Below are 16,076 nucleotides of genomic sequence, written 5' to 3'. Positions count from 1 at the left end.
GATGTTGTAATGTCTTGTCCTATTTAACATTTTGATTCGGTCAAATTACATTACATATAAATAAATAAATAATAATTTTATAAATTAAAATAAAATTTACCATATACAAGTTTTGGGCTCTGGTTTTGAATATAATATTTTAAAATGCAATAATTTTATTTGAAAATAATAATATAATAGCCTTTAATATAATTTATTTTATTTTATTTTTTTAATAAAATTATTCATTTTTTAACTCCGTGAAAAAAATAAAATTTTAAAAATAAAAATAACCTTAAGTGACAACATTTTTACTCATTGTACATAAAATAAAATTAATAAAAAATAATATTAAAATAAAAATAATTTCATGGTATATAGTCCATTTAGGGTAGCTCAATTGTTAATGGCTGAAGCAGAAGTTTTAGGTTAAAATCTTTCTATCCCCCGATTTGGTGAGAAGTTGGAATGATGAAGATGTAGTCCTACCAAGCTTAAAAAAATAAAAAAATAATTTCATGGTATGACAATCCATGGTATTCATGTGGAATATAGCCTATTTAAAAAGAGAAATTAAGTCAGCATAAATCCATCTTAATTAGAAAAATTTAATCCCTCTAACTTGATAGATGTAGAATTAAAATAGATATATAGTAGTAATATATAAATATCAATATTTACTCTTTAAGATAAAAAAAAAAATATATTAAATAACAAATAATTATCAAAATTTACAGATTTTATTATAAAATTAATTGGGTTGAAAGTTGAAACATTTCATAATAATTTGGAAAAGTTACATGTATTTCATCTCCAAAGCGCAAGCAGATTGCGCCGTGCCTCTCCTTTAATGCTTTCAGCGGGAAAAAGTACGTGGATAAGGTGAGGCGAAAGGCGAATTGCAACCATCCAATGTGCAACTGGTTCTCGGCACCAAAGGATAACGTGGTTAGCAGCCTAATTTACCAATTCCAGACTACTGATTCCGTGTTTTCTAAAATTGAAATTCGTCATTTTTTAACTGGAGAGAGGGTCAATTCCTTGGAGTATGTCTTTGACACACCTCTGCAGAAATAGAATGTCAGCACAGAACCGCAACCCAGGCGACAAAAATATGTGCCACGCTCGTACATAGGTCCAGAACCAGCTAGTGAAGAAGTGCCAGACTCCCAGCCCATAGAATTAAGTATGGCGGTTTATGGAATCTATGGACTAAATAAAGTCACATACGTGCCTTCAACAACAAGGCTGAGGCTATTTAAGCACATTACTAACAAAACAGACCAGTGTGGGAGACCGATACTTGAAGGAAAATGGCGAGCTCTGTTGCAGGGGAAGTTATGAGAGGCAAAGGTAATTGGTATTGGTATTGCCCACATTATAAGAATCTTCACATGATTTTTTTTAGTAAGAGAATGATAACTTATTTTCAGTGTTCAATCCAGTTTCAGTGTTGAGCACAAGAGACCATTTGGGGAAATCGATCATTCAAGGAAAACACCAATCTCTACTGCAGGCTAAGCTCCCACATTCAAAGGTAATTAGGACTGCCCCCATTCTAAAAGTATCCATACAATTCGTTTGGTAAGGGAATGATAATGCATTTCCATTTTTTCACTCCCCATTTTAGAGCATTTGGGGATGTCGACCCTACAAGGAAAGCACCAAGCTCTACTGCAGGCGAAGTTGTCGCATGCAAAGGTAATTGACATTGCCCACATTCTAAATTCCATATGGTTTCTTTATTAAGGGGAAGGATAATCCATTTTCAGTGTTCAATCCATTTTCAGTGCTCAGACGCAGAAGAAACCAATTGAGGATACGATCGATCCTTCAAGTAAATTGCTAAGCTCTACTGCAGGCCAAGTTATCACATGCAAAGGTAAGTAGGACTCCCCACTTTCTAAAATTATCCATGTGCTTTGTTCAGTTAGGGAATGCTAATCCAATTTCAGTATTAAGCACAGTGAGCATCTAGGAGAATTTCTCATTGCAAGAGATGATAAGTCTCCAATTACATAGATGCTACTCTTGTTCTACATCATCTATGAATGGCCATTAGAATGATTTTAACTTTTAAGTAGTTCGTATTTACATGGATTTCCTATATGGCTTGGAGTCCAAATTGACTGTTTCACATTGGTTCACATTAACATATATTGTTCAATATATCAAAATTATGAAGCCAATGGTAAAGTCACGAAGTGTAGTGCCTCATGCTTATATCCTCATTAAACCTCAGTATAAAGAAGTCCTGTTTGTTTAATGGTTGGTTTGTAATCTATACAGAAATGATAATGCTGCTTTTTATTAATATAATGGTTAATCGATTACATATGTTCAAGTTTTTTCAATATTTTAAAAATACTCCTTATAAGTAGAGAATAGTTCAAGAGAATAATTTATATGGAAACTAATCAAAATTATATTGGTAAACAAGTTTATATGAAAATTAAATAAGTTTAAATATTAAAATCATTTTAAGTATATCTTAATTTCGGATCTACCAAGTACCAGATCAAAATTCTTGAGGTGCAAACCTTTTTTAAGAGTGAAAAGTGATTTGATCTCTCTGGACATTTGGTAGATTCTGAATTAAGATGGATCTAGGTTGGTTTAATTATTACCCTTTAAATTGGTCACATTAGAGAAGATACCATGGGTTAAGAATATCATGAGAAAAAACCATGGGCCAAAATTTTTTATATTATTTTGTTTTTTATTTTATTTTAACTAACTCAAAATATTAAACATACAAATCTCCCCCATAATGGTCTGGACCATGGGCCAAATTTTTTTATATTATTTTGTTTTTTATTTTATTTTAACTGACTCAAAATATTAAACATACAAATCTCCCCATATTGGGCTGGCCCAACACAAAGAGAGTGCAAATCTTAAAGTTTTTTGTTACAAATATTTTGTGTATCTTTGAGATTTAATAAAATAATAATATTTTTCATCATTGTAAAATGAAAGACTGTGATTAAATTTATTAAGTTGTATTTTATAAATAAAGATTTATGATTATTTGTATTTTTAAAAGGTTTATAGCCATGTAGTTGTCTTCCAACTCTAAGATTTGAATTCTTGTTGCCATAGTTATCTTTCTGGGTTGCATCCATTTTAGGCCTATAAACATTCTTCAATCATTGTGCCAAGAGGCACTCTCCAGCCTAGTATGGTAGAGATGTTGTAATGTAATTTAATGTCCTGTTTAAACCTAAAAATAAAAGTAACCCTACTTGAAAACATTTTTACTCAATCAAAATAAAAAGAAAAATAATAAAAAAATGATAATCTTCCTCTATATTCTTAAAAAATTAACAATTTCTCCCTCTAAAAAAAATGATAATCTTCTTTAATATCCTTAAAAATAATAATAATCTTTCTTCATATTCTTAAAAATGATAATCTTCTTTTATATTCTCAAAATAATTAATTTTAATTCTAAATTTATCAATTTTTATTAACTATTTAATTTATATGACTGAATTAATTATAAAAAAATTATAATTTTCCAATATATATCCTTAAAAAATAATAACCTTTCTTTATATCTTAAAAAATGATAATCTTTCTTTATAATTTTAAGATAGTTAAATTATTATTAATAAAAAACACGTGGTTATACTTCCTATGAACATAATGGTTGGAATAATGGTAAGCTTCCTCCGTATCCTTAACTACCCACAGAACATGGTAAGTTTCAAAAGATATAGTTTGCACTATCAAAATATAAAGTTGGTAAGCTACCATCTCAACTCTGACATTCTTTTATTTTATTTTCATTATAGCTGCTGTTGCTTGGGGACCGGGGCAGCCTCTGAAGATTGAAGAAGTGCAAGTGGCACCTCCACAGGCAATGGAAGTCAGGATTAAAGTGTATTATACTGCCTTGTGTCGTACAGACTTTGTTTTTTGGGAAGCAAAGGTAACACAGTTGTTGCAAAATTTTAATTACTCATTTATTCTAAAGGATATATTAAGTATTGAAAAAAGAAAAATAAGGGAAAAATTGAGAAATTTCAAATTTGTAAAGTAAAAGATTTGAAAATCGAAACCCAAACTCTTTTGGGAAGCAAAAGTAACACATAGTTGTTGCAAAATTTTAATTACTCATTAAAATTTATTCTGAAAGGATATATTAAGTATTCTGAAAGGATATATTAAGTATTGAAAAAAGAAAAAGGGGAAAATTGAGAAATTTCAAATTTGTAAAGTAAAAAACTTGAAAATCGAAACCCAAACTTCCAATCTTTTAAGTGCTTACATTGGATTTTCAAACATTGAAGTATATTTACAGATCTGTGTTAATTTGTTCAGGGTGACTGAAAAGATTAAAATGGATTTCAGTTATTTCAGATTCAGGTTAATCCTTAGAAATTTGCACTTGCATTGATTCCACCCTTCCAAATATTTAATAGATGTGGGATTTTGTTATTGTTATACACAGACATCCACACACAGGGAGCACTATCTTTCTTTGTTTGAGTGCAATTAAATTTTTATTGGTAATGAAATCCCTATTGCCACTTTGGTTGCAGGGTCAAACTCCTCTCTTCCCCCGCATCTTTGGACATGAAGCAGCCGGGTATCTACTCTCTTCTTGCTCATGTTTATGAAAATATGTATTCAAAATAATTATTCAGTCAGCCAGTAGCATGTCATGAGAATTTTTCTGGTGATTAATTGCTCGCCAATCTTGGCAATGGTTGGTACAGAGTTGTTGAGAGTGTTGGCGAAGGGGTAACTGAACTCAAGCCGGGTGACAAGGTGCTCCCTGTATTTACCGGAGAATGTAAAGAATGCAGGCACTGCAAGTCAGAAGATAGCAACATGTGTGATCTGCTAAGAGTTAACAGTGGGAGAGGGGTTATGATAAGTGATGGAAAGTCAAGGTTTTCCATCGATGGGAAACCTATTCACCACTTCTTTGGTACATCGACTTTCAGCGAGTACACTGTTGTGCATGTCGGATGTGTTGCCAAAATCAATCCCGAGGCTCCTCTCGACAAAGTTTGTATTCTAAGCTGTGGTGTTGCAACAGGTAAATTATTTACGGAACCCTCTTTTTAGTCAATTTTATAAGTAAATTATTTCCAGAACCCTCTTTTTAGTCAATTTTATTTTTCTTTCTAAATTTTATTTTATTTCAAACCCTGTGGGTGAAAGAGCCATGAACATTTTCATTATCAGTTGTATTGAGAAGAACTGTAGCCGTCCATATGTATTAAGCAGTTACATAGATTGTCTCAAAAGCCCAAACTGATAAGTCACTGCAGATAGCAGTACCTCTTCTTCTATGAAAATAGACTTCAGAACCTCACTTATGTCTCCATAAACCGTTGCATTCTTTTGCTAAGCTATCTCCTAGACTCTCTGTTTTTATGACTTTGAACCAGGCAATTTCTTATTGGAGGTTCCCATTGGCCTAATAAGCTGGATGATAAAACCTTCCAACACCCCTATACTTTGGGAAAAGGCAAATAAGATCGCAGATTGATTAACCAACTAGCAAATTTAAGATTACCTTAGTTAAGATGTCAAACTCAAACACTTTTCGCCTATGGCTTGGGAAGACTTGTCTACTCCTTTCAGACATTTTAGATTTAATAAAGAGAAAAAATACTTAAAACATGGTAAATTTAATGTAAAAAAATATACTGATTACATTTCTAACCTACATAAGTTATAAAATAAAATCATAGGTTATGCGAATTCATTATATAGGTTATAAAATAAAATCATAGGTTATGCGAATTCATAATATCATTAGATAAATATCATAACATAAGATTTGACCCTCACTATTTATATGCAAAATGAAAATAGTAAAGTAAAGATGATTTCATGATTGAATTCACAAATATTATATAATTCAACTACATAACTTATAGTTTATGACATAATTAGAAAATCAAAATAGACAATGTCTTCGAGTCCAATCTTGAGCCTCATGCATGACTAAGAAAAGGCCTAGAATAAGCCTCTGAGGAGCTATAGCCAACATTGCGAGATTGAAACAACAACCATGAAGCAGATGTATCTGGTGTTTCCATTTGAGAGAATGGAACACTGGAGAGATCCCGAGTCTCTTCATCAAGCTAACTCAAATCATCAACAAGAGATTCATCCTCCAAAACCCAATTCGGGACTAGATCAATCTTATTGAATAAAACTGGATCCAAATCCTTTGCCCACAATTGTTTTGTGAGCATCCAAAGGTTTTAGTAGATGAAGACCAACTTCTCTAGCCTCTCATCCTCCAACCTGTTGTGCTTTTTGACCTAGATGTTCTAAAATGCTAGCCAATTGCGCTCACAACTTGAAGCGTGCAAGGTTGACTCATAATTATGATGGTGAATTCTTGTAGTTATGGTTTCTTAGAGCCGAAATCTATCCACTGACAGGTTGTTATAAGAAAACCAAAGATTACAAGTTTTGCAATGGAAAACTTGAAAAGAAAACTAGCAAAATTACAATGTAATGATTGACAAATTAAATGTTACTTAGCATTTTCTTCTTCTTGAGATGTTGGGTTGAGCTAAATCCAATCATATAGATGATTCCTTGTACATATCTCATTGCATATTGATTTGATCTTGTGTGTTTTCATTCGGGTACGTCCTCTCAATGGATATCATCATACCTCTCATCACTTGGGGATCTTTTTGAATTTTAAACTCCTTATTACAAAATATGCTTGGATTGAGATATCCTTCCATACATGCAATAGTAAATGTAGCTAAATGTCCCACTTAGAATCAATAGTTTCCTATATAGGGAGATATTTAGACGAATCCCCCTTATAGAAAGTCTTGATGGCCTCTTTAGCCTTGTACATGCCATCATAAATGAATCCCGATTCCCATTAAAGGTTCGTCTCCATCCATAATCCTCAACACTTTCACAGGGGGTTTAATTATTCTAACAACCTCAATGAATTTCTCCCATAAATTATCTTTTAAGGGAGACACTTTCACAACAATGCATCTACTTTTGTGTTGTCTTTCTAAAATAGCCATCACTACCTACAAACAATTGATCTCAATGCTTAGTACTCATTCAAAGGACCTTGGAAGGAGAGAAAGTTTGTGGCAATGCATGTGATAGTGGGGCAACTAAGCTCGCCCTTTGTGAACTCTCATAAGGTTCAACACCCAAGCATGGTTATAAATGTACTTGGTTATTTGTTTGCACTCATGAATAATATCTTGCACCCCCTCCAACTTCCCCATGTCCTTCAAAATTAGATCTATGCAATGGGAAGAACATGGGGTCCAAAAAAGAGTAGGCTATTTTACAAATATCAATTTTCCACCTACCACATAAGTTTGTGATTGCTTGGAAAACATTTTTAACTCCAACTCTTTCCACAAGATTCACCAACAATGAATATATTACATTTGCATCTTTTACCTGTGAGGATGCATCAATGGATTTCAAGAACATGGTTCCTCTAGGTCAAGTTACAAGAAAATTGATGGTAGTTCTACCCCTCTGATATATTCCCCCATTTGATTGTCTCGAGGAGTCTTAGAGGAGTTTCACAATTTTTGGGGAGTTTCAGAGGAGCCTAAACAAGTGAAGAGTATTACAAAAGAGTTTATAGGAGTAACTCTTTTCAAAGGAGACTCAACGATACTTGGGAGTCCAAAAAGAGTCTAACAACATCAATTGGTTAATCAATTTGCTATCTTATTTGGAACAATCTAAATGTCTAAATTCCCATCCATCTAGATTTCAAATAATTCTTTGCTTCTTGTATTCAAGAGACCTTGTTGCCATCTTCTATTAGGGTTGACCTATAATCCCATTGACATAGTTTTCTAATAAATTCCTGCTCCATATTGAAAATAACCATTATGTATTTTTCCATCAATTCCACACTTATGCCCAAAACCAAGCCTTCAGTCTCTACTTGGTGTCCAAAAATTTGGCTAACATTCCTCTAATGTGACCATGCTTATCTCAAAACTAACCCACTTTTACAAGTGTACTTATAGAGAGAATTGTCAAACCCTCCTCAATAAACGGTTGGCAATTGTGGACATATCTTAGATTTATGTTGTTCTTGCTTTGACCTGATTTCACTACAATGATGCAAGCAATAAAAAGGAAAGAAGAAGAGGAGGAGGAGATATTGGATTCACTTTAGAAGATCTTCTTTTTAGCGTGGTATTTATAGCAACATCCAACAAATTAGAATCTTAGTCCCACCTTCACACACTTCAAACGACAACCACATTATTACTTTTTTTCCTAATAAAGCCTTGTTTCAAAAATATAAATTTATGAGTTGAATTTAAAGATTAAAATTGAAACATAATAGGGATTGACAATGAATTGTATGTAATAACCAACAAAGATCCATCTTAACTTCAGATCTATCATAAATATACACTTCTAAGTAGAAAAAATTAAAGATTTATTACTGATGCAATTAAAGATATATTACTGAGTGAACAAAATATTTACAATGTTAGCCCTAATTTAAAGTGAAAAGGATTATATATATATGACAACAACAATTCTGTGGAGGTGGAAGTAGAAAAATCTTCATTAATACATTAAATTGCATGTGTGTGCAAGTTTCCACAAATAGCCATGATTATGGTTATAATTTCTAAAGTTGAAATGTGTTTCAATGTCGAAACAACCCAACATTGAGTGGACACAAACAAGCTAGACAAGTTAGAAAAGGAAAAGTCTAGCTAAGGTGTACAAAATCTCATAATAAGCTAGCTAAGCAAGATAATTATGAATATAATTCTAAAATTTTAATGTGTTTTTGTCTTGAAATGACCCAATGTTTTGAATGGACGTAGACAAGCTAGACAAGTTAGACAGGAAAATTCTACCTTAAGTGTGCAAAATCTTTGGCCAAGCTAGCTCAGTAAGATAATTATGAATAGAATTTTTACAATTGAAATGTTTTTCAATTTTGAAATGGCCAACATTTTAAGTGGACACAACAAGCTAGACAAGCTAGAAAATGGAAGTCTAAGGTGCGCTAAATCTTAAAACAAGTTAGGTAAGCGATATAATCACTAATAAGAACACTACACATAAATACTAGACTTGTATTAGGATGGTTTAAGTACTTATAATGATATTATTATTAACATGATTATCAAAATAAAAGGTCAATCTGTAATAACTATGAAGAGGAAAAAAACCTAAGGTTAATATAATTAAATAAGGAGATGTAAATTATTGCGCCAAGAGGTGCTCTCCAACACAATATGGAAGATGTATTGTAATGTAAACATAAAGATTTTGACTCGGCCAAATAAAAATATAAAATCAATAGATTACTGTTGGCGGTTTTTGAGCTCCAAGTTTTGAGAACCCATGGTTTTTCCCATTGTATTTGTTATGATAAAGCTCATTTAAAGGCTTGAAGAAATCCATCATGGAATGCAATAATACTAGCTTAGATCCATCTTAATCCAAACTTGATCCCTCTTGGCACTTGGTAGATCCGGATTAAAAATGGGTCTAGGATGGTAAATAAAAACTCAATCCTCAAGTAATGATTATGAAATTAAAGAAAAGTATATATAAAAGGATATGTGTAAAAAAATTACATGGTTGATGTTTTGAATATGAAACACGTTTTGAATAAGCTAACTAATAGATATATGTGAGTTGAATAGGTCTAGGAATGAGAAAAGGATAGGTTGAGGTGGATCTAGGATGGTAAATAAAAACTCAATCCTCAAGTAATGATTATGAAATTAAATAAAAGTATATATAAAAGGATGTGTAAAAAAATTACATGGTTGATGTTTTTAATATGAAACATGTTTTGAATAAGCTAACTAATAGATATATGTGAGTTGAATAGGTCTAGGAATGAGAAAAGGATAGGTTGAGGTGTTGATTTAAGGGAGGATCAAGGGATTTCTCTTCTTTATGTTAAAGAGATTAGTGATCACATTGTTAAGATTTTAGTTTCGAAAAACATTAAAATCTTATATAAATTTTATAAAACTTGAAAGTAATCATTTGGAAGTGTTAAAGATTAATTTGATTCAATACTCATCCAAGGTATTTATAATTTTTTTTTGTTCTTATAGTAAATCATAAATTAAGTAAATTGGTAGGTTGATCCAAATTACAGGGGTTTCACTATGTTGACCAATATTTTATCATGTTCATTCATAATGTGGGTTTTAAAATTGTGGAAAATAAAGTTAAAATATTGTAGGTATTAGAGAGAGGTGTAGGGTAGGGGCTTATAGGTATTGAGAGACATAAAATATGGTATCTAGTAAAAATAAAGGGTTCTTTTATTGCAAAGATGTATTGGGAGGGGGGTTCAAAAAAAATATTTTGGGAGGTATTTATCAGTACCTAGTGAAATTAGGGGTATTCTTTGATATTCCATGATTGCATGTGCTATGTCACAAGTTCATTGAATGAAGACCCCATGATCCAAACCTGTCTCATAGAACATATACCCAACATACTCTATAACCACCTTGCTAAGCTAGTGATCATTGAGCACTCCTATATTACTAAACACCTCATTTGCTTTGACCAAGCCAAAATATTAACATCAATGCTTCATTACTCATCTCATATTATTGGGGAAGATGTAGAAATTGAAAATAATCCAAACAATTTAATTGAGGCAATGCCACTAAATTTTGCCTTCATGAAAGCCCATTATCCATCATTTGAATCAATAAACCTTCTTTCTAACCATGACTTCTTTCTTATTCCCTACTTTATTTCTTGTTTTGTTTGTACTATCCCCCTTCTCTTTCTCCTTTGCTTTTGTTTTTATCCTTTATTTTCTATATGATTGGGCCTAATGCTTAAGAACATGTGTTTCCTCCTAGGAGGCATAGGTTCAAATCCAGAGGGAGTTTGAGTATGTACACCTTTGTGACTTTAGCAATGGAAGGTGCAAAAATATGCCCAAGATCTAATGCAAAATCTTGTCACTAAGTATGAATCTCACTATGTGAATTAATGTATTGAAGTCAAACATAAGAATGATCACTTAGTTAGTGATCAATAATTTATATCATTGCCAAACATAAGGTTTCCCATTTATGATGAAAGTGAGTACCAAGGTACTATTACAATTCCTTGAAATGTGAATAAAGGAGTTGAAGTTGAGCACTAAAGAACTTATTTAATTAAGGTTCAATGATGTAATTCTAGTGTCACTAATCACTATATGTACCAAGGTACTAAAGGCTTGTAGATGAGACTCCTAAACAAATGAGTTGAAGTTGATATGATTAGATTCATCAAAAGAAGTGCAACATTGAAGCCCTTCAATTGAAGTGAGAGAAACATGGAGATGAGTAATAATGTTGAAGTCTTCAATTTCATATTTTAAGTTGTTGCTATTAAGTGTGACATTTTACTTTGCAAATTGAAATGTTTATAGGACAAATATTGTCTAGTGAACAACCAATAAGGATCATTAGAGAGATCATCCAATGAATGACAAATAAGGATATTCACTACTAGATGCAAGGTGTATCCCCATTGATGGAAATGACCCAAGGTACAGGTATTAATCCTAATGGTGTGATAGATATGTTGAGGTCAAATATAAAAGAAACCATTTAGTCAACAATCAATTATGAACTGCAATGTGCAAGGAAACCTACCATGATGAAAGTCCACTACTAAGTGCAAGGAAACCTACCTTGATGAAAATAGGTTTGATAGTACTAGAAACCACTAAGCCAATCCCTTTGAGAAAAGGTGTCATAGTCGATATGGGCACCCACAAGTAAAAGCAATGATGTGTCTTTTTGATTGGCACATGATAAGAGCAATGATTAAGTACCTAGAATACTTTGAACTTAAATTAGGGAATGGATGACATATTCAAGGTCAGGATGCTTGACTAATTGATTCATAAACGACTGTGGATATTCCACTAGATAGTTCATCACAATAGATCTAATAAAATAATCCAAAATCTATACTATGAAGGGTTAATTCCTTTATATTCTGAATCTGTTATTACTAGTTTTGTTATTATGTGTGCAATATATAACCAAAAAATAGAGAACATATAAAATATAACTGCTTGCAGACCATAATGAATACCAAGATATGTTGTAGGAAGTCCTTTCAGGAGAAAACCCAACTGAAAGGTGAAGCTACTTTGATCTCTTTTGTACATAATGGAAATGATGCAAGTACAAAGGAGAAGGCACTCTTTATGGAGTATCCCGAGACTAGCTCGTGGGGTACTATAAAATACAAACCCCATCTGTTATGCTCTCTCTCTATCCACACTTTGCAACTTTTCTCTACTATAGAACAAAATACAAGCCAATAGAATGGAACCCCTTTTCCTCCTGGTGGTCCGTTATAACACAACCTGATAGACAACTAGGGGTTAGATTTGACCCATGCAACCCTCAACATAAGTTACAAATCAACCCTTATAGAGCCTTCTTCATATTCCCCACATGGATTGCCCCTATTTCCATGAGTAACAAAGGTTGACATAGCATGCTCTCGAATTATGGTGGTCAATCACGATAACTCAACTTCTTGGAGGCATAACTTTCTTATACGAGCTTTTATTGAGGTGATTCTTACACTTTGGAAAGGTATCGATGTGTATATTATGGAATCTAGGTCCATGGTAAGTTCAGGACCACAAAAAGTGGCCATTTAAGGCCTCAAAATGGATCTGAATTTTTTCACCCCAAATTTTCTAAACTAGGATTGTCAGTAAAGATGACCTTGCAAGTTGATTCTTCCAAATTTTTTACTTTGAAAAAATCGATATGGATGAAAAATAATATAATGATCCAATCCAGATCAATAATGGTTGAGGTAGGGGTTTGATTCAAGACTTTTGTTGGTTGGACGTATGGACATAAATCATCTAGGAAACAACTAATATTGAAGAGACCAGGCATGTAGACACCATAACAATTGGAAGTGTAACTAATTAGGAGGAATTCAAAGAGAATTTGATGAACAAGGAAACAATTAAGACATACATAAAGGATCACTTCTATACCTCAAGAACGAAGATAAGACTCAATGTAGGTGCTCCATTCAAGGGTGACATGGATAATTACCTAAATGCAAGTTTAATACAAGGTTTTGATTCTTTCTTGCCCAATTCCTCTCTTTTTATAGTTTATGATTTTTTTGGATATTTTCATATTACAAAGAATGAAAGAGCTATAAGGAGGCGGTGTTAATTGGCAAGCAAACAAGTTCCCAAGTGCAAGGAAACATAAGATTGTATGTAGACAAAGAAGCAAATCAATGGAAAATAAGTGACAACATAGAACATGCCTCCCCTCAAATGGTGATGGGTTGCATGCATTACATGTAACAAAGGAAAAATCAGAAAGCAACTTATGGACGCATACATCACAAAAAATGTGCAAAAACAAACATCTAAAATAAAGGGTGGAAGCCCACATGAGAATGCTAGATGTAGATGAGAAAAAGGAACAAGGTTCAAAATGCTTCATGTTAAACTGGCTCTTGATCCCATCTCAAAATGTTGGGGTGTGTGCCATACAACAAAAAGGTGCTAAAGTAGGGCTCTTCCTTCAGAAAGCTACAAAGGAAAGTAGAAGAGACTAAAGCACCAATGCCTAATGTGGTGGACCCTATGACAAATTTGAGTGGTGAATTATGATTTAAGTGCATTGCTACAAAGGGGAAACTTAAGCCTAACCTCTAGAATATAATTAACCAATTCTAAGCACAAAGCATGATCCCTATGAAAACAAAAATGCAATGCAAAAATTTACACCCAAGGAATATTATCAATAATATAATATCTCAAATACCTAGAAAGAGAGATATATTGAGAGTTGTGGTAGAGGTGTTGTCAACCTTGATATCTTCAAACACATCATGTTCAATGACAGGTTCTATGGGAAAAAATTCAAGAATGCCAAATTCTAAGGATCTATTGGAAGAGTGATCAAATTTTTTAAGTAAAGTCAATGTTGGATTTAATTTTAGTAGCATTCAATCGAAAGAGAGTCTCTTTGGAGAGGATGGAAGACACATGTTGAGGGTCATCCCAAGGAACATCTAAATTAATGATAGATTCTAGGAAGGCTTCATCTAAGGGGAACATTTTCCTAAAATGGAGACAAATAAGAGTACTTGCTTGGGCCATTAGGGGTTGGGGGGGGGGGGAATCATTGCCCCCATTGGAGGAAACTTGAGATCAACTACCATACCTAAGCCTAAAGAAAGTGAGTATGTGTGCAAAGTTCCATTCTCAATGCAATTGAACAAATACGCAATGAGACCACATAATTAACTTGTGGCAAGGTAATGGTAATGCCTAACCAAACAATATGAATAGATTCGATATGAGCAACAAATGACATTACATGGTCTTAATCAAAGCTGGTCAAGGGTCATAATATGATGGTAAATAAATCGTGACAATGCATTCTTCATGTGGAAAATATACAACAAGAAAGAGCAAAGACACTTAAGCCTAAGCTCTAGAATATAACTAACCAATTCTAAGCACAAAGCATTATCCCTATTAAAACAAAAATGCAACGCAAAAATTTACACCCAAGGAATATTAGCAATAATATCATATCTCAAAGACCTAGAAAGAGACATATTGAGAGTTGTGGTAGAGGTTCTGTCAGTCTTGATATCTTCAAAAACATCATGTTCATGACATATTCAATGGGAAAAAATTCAGCAATGCCAAATTATAAGGATCTACTAGCAGAGTGATCATATTTTTGAAGTAAAGTCAATGTTGGATTTAATTGTAGGAGAATTCAATTGAAAGAGAGTCTCTTTGGAGAGGATGGAATACATATGTTGAGGGTCATCCCAAGCAACATCTAAATTGATGATTGCTTCTAGGAGGGATTCATCTAAGGGGAAGACATTTTCCTAAAAGGGACACAAATAAGAGTACTTGCTTGGGCCATTAGGGGTTGGGAGGTGGGGAGGTATATCGTTGCCCCCATTGGAGAAAAATTGAGATCAACTACCATACCTAAGCCTAAAGAAAGTGAGTTGTGTGCAAAGTTCCATTCTCAATGCAATTGAACAAAGACACAATGAGACCACATAATTAACTTGTGGCAAGGTAATGCCCAACCAAACAATAGGAATAGATTCGATATGAGCAACAAATGACATTACATGGTCTTAATCAAAGATGGTCAAGGATCATAATATGATGGTAAATCAATCGTGACAATGCATTCTTCATGTGGAAAATATACAACAAGAAAGAGCAAAGACACTTGAGCCTAAGCTCTAGAATATAACTAACCAAGTCAAAGCACAAAGCATGATCCCTATTAAAACAAAAATGCAACGCAAAAATTTACACCAAGGAATATTAGCAATAATATCATATCTCAAAGACCTAGAAAGAGATATATTAAGAGTTGTGGTAGAGGTGATGTCAGTCTTGATATCTTCAAAAACATCATGTTCAATGACAGATTCAATGGGAAAAAATTCAACAATGCTAAATTCTAAGGATCTGCTAGCAAAGTGATCATATTTTTGAAGTAAAGTCAATGTTGAATTTAATTGTAGTAGAATTCAATCGAAAGTGAGTCTCTTTGGAGAGGATGGAAGACATATGTTGAGAGTCATCCCAAGCAACATCTAAATTGATGATTGCTTCCAAGAGGGCTTCATATAAGGGGAAGACATTTTCCTAAAAGGGACACAAATAAGAGTACTTGCTTGGGCCATTAGGGGTTGGGGGGGGCAGGGATGGATATCGTTGCCCCCATTGGAGAAAATCTGAGATCAACTACCATACCTAAGCCTAAAGAAGTGAGTATGTGCACAAAGTTCCATTCTCAATGAAATTGAACAAATACACAATGAGAGCACATAATTAACTTGTGGCAAGGTAATGCCCAACCAAACAATAAGAATAGATTTGACATGAGCAACAATTGACATTACATGGTCTTAATCAAAGATGGTCAAGAATCATAATATGATGGTAGATCAATCATGACAATGCATTCTTCATGTGGAAGATATACAATAAGAAACAACAAAGGCACTACATCATTCAAGGTGTACATGTAGTCATGCCAAAGGTGCATATTGAATTCCAATGG

At 33.2% G+C, this 16,076-nt stretch overlaps 1 protein-coding gene across 5 annotated transcripts in view; it reads left to right on the top strand.

Moving 5' to 3' along the window:
- Positions 1–991: 991 nt before the first annotated feature.
- Positions 992–16,076, top strand: part of LOC149140860 (alcohol dehydrogenase 3-like) — a 41,936-nt gene continuing 26,851 nt past the window's right edge. The window contains exons 1-7 of one of the 5 annotated variants that reach the window (XM_089446437.1): positions 992–1,332; positions 1,413–1,516; positions 1,610–1,680; positions 1,752–1,861; positions 3,777–3,913; positions 4,527–4,573; positions 4,704–5,029. In XM_089446437.1, the coding sequence (XP_089302563.1) occupies positions 1,293–1,332; positions 1,413–1,516; positions 1,610–1,680; positions 1,752–1,861; positions 3,777–3,913; positions 4,527–4,573; positions 4,704–5,029 (835 nt within the window). In that variant the 5' untranslated portion in view covers positions 992–1,292. The remainder of the gene's footprint in view (positions 1,333–1,412; positions 1,517–1,609; positions 1,681–1,751; positions 1,862–3,776; positions 3,914–4,526; positions 4,574–4,703; positions 5,030–16,076) is intronic. The other 4 variants (XM_089446440.1, XM_089446438.1, XM_089446439.1 and 1 more) reach the window with 4 other exon arrangements.

Source organism: Pinus tabuliformis, chromosome X, assembly GCF_031772625.1.
Source record: "Pinus tabuliformis cultivar Carrire ecotype Pingquan chromosome X, CPIR1, whole genome shotgun sequence".
Lineage (NCBI taxonomy): Eukaryota > Viridiplantae > Streptophyta > Pinopsida > Pinales > Pinaceae > Pinus > Pinus tabuliformis.
The sequence above is the reverse complement of the archived record's forward strand: the minus strand, read 5'-3'. Positions and strand labels throughout refer to the sequence as shown.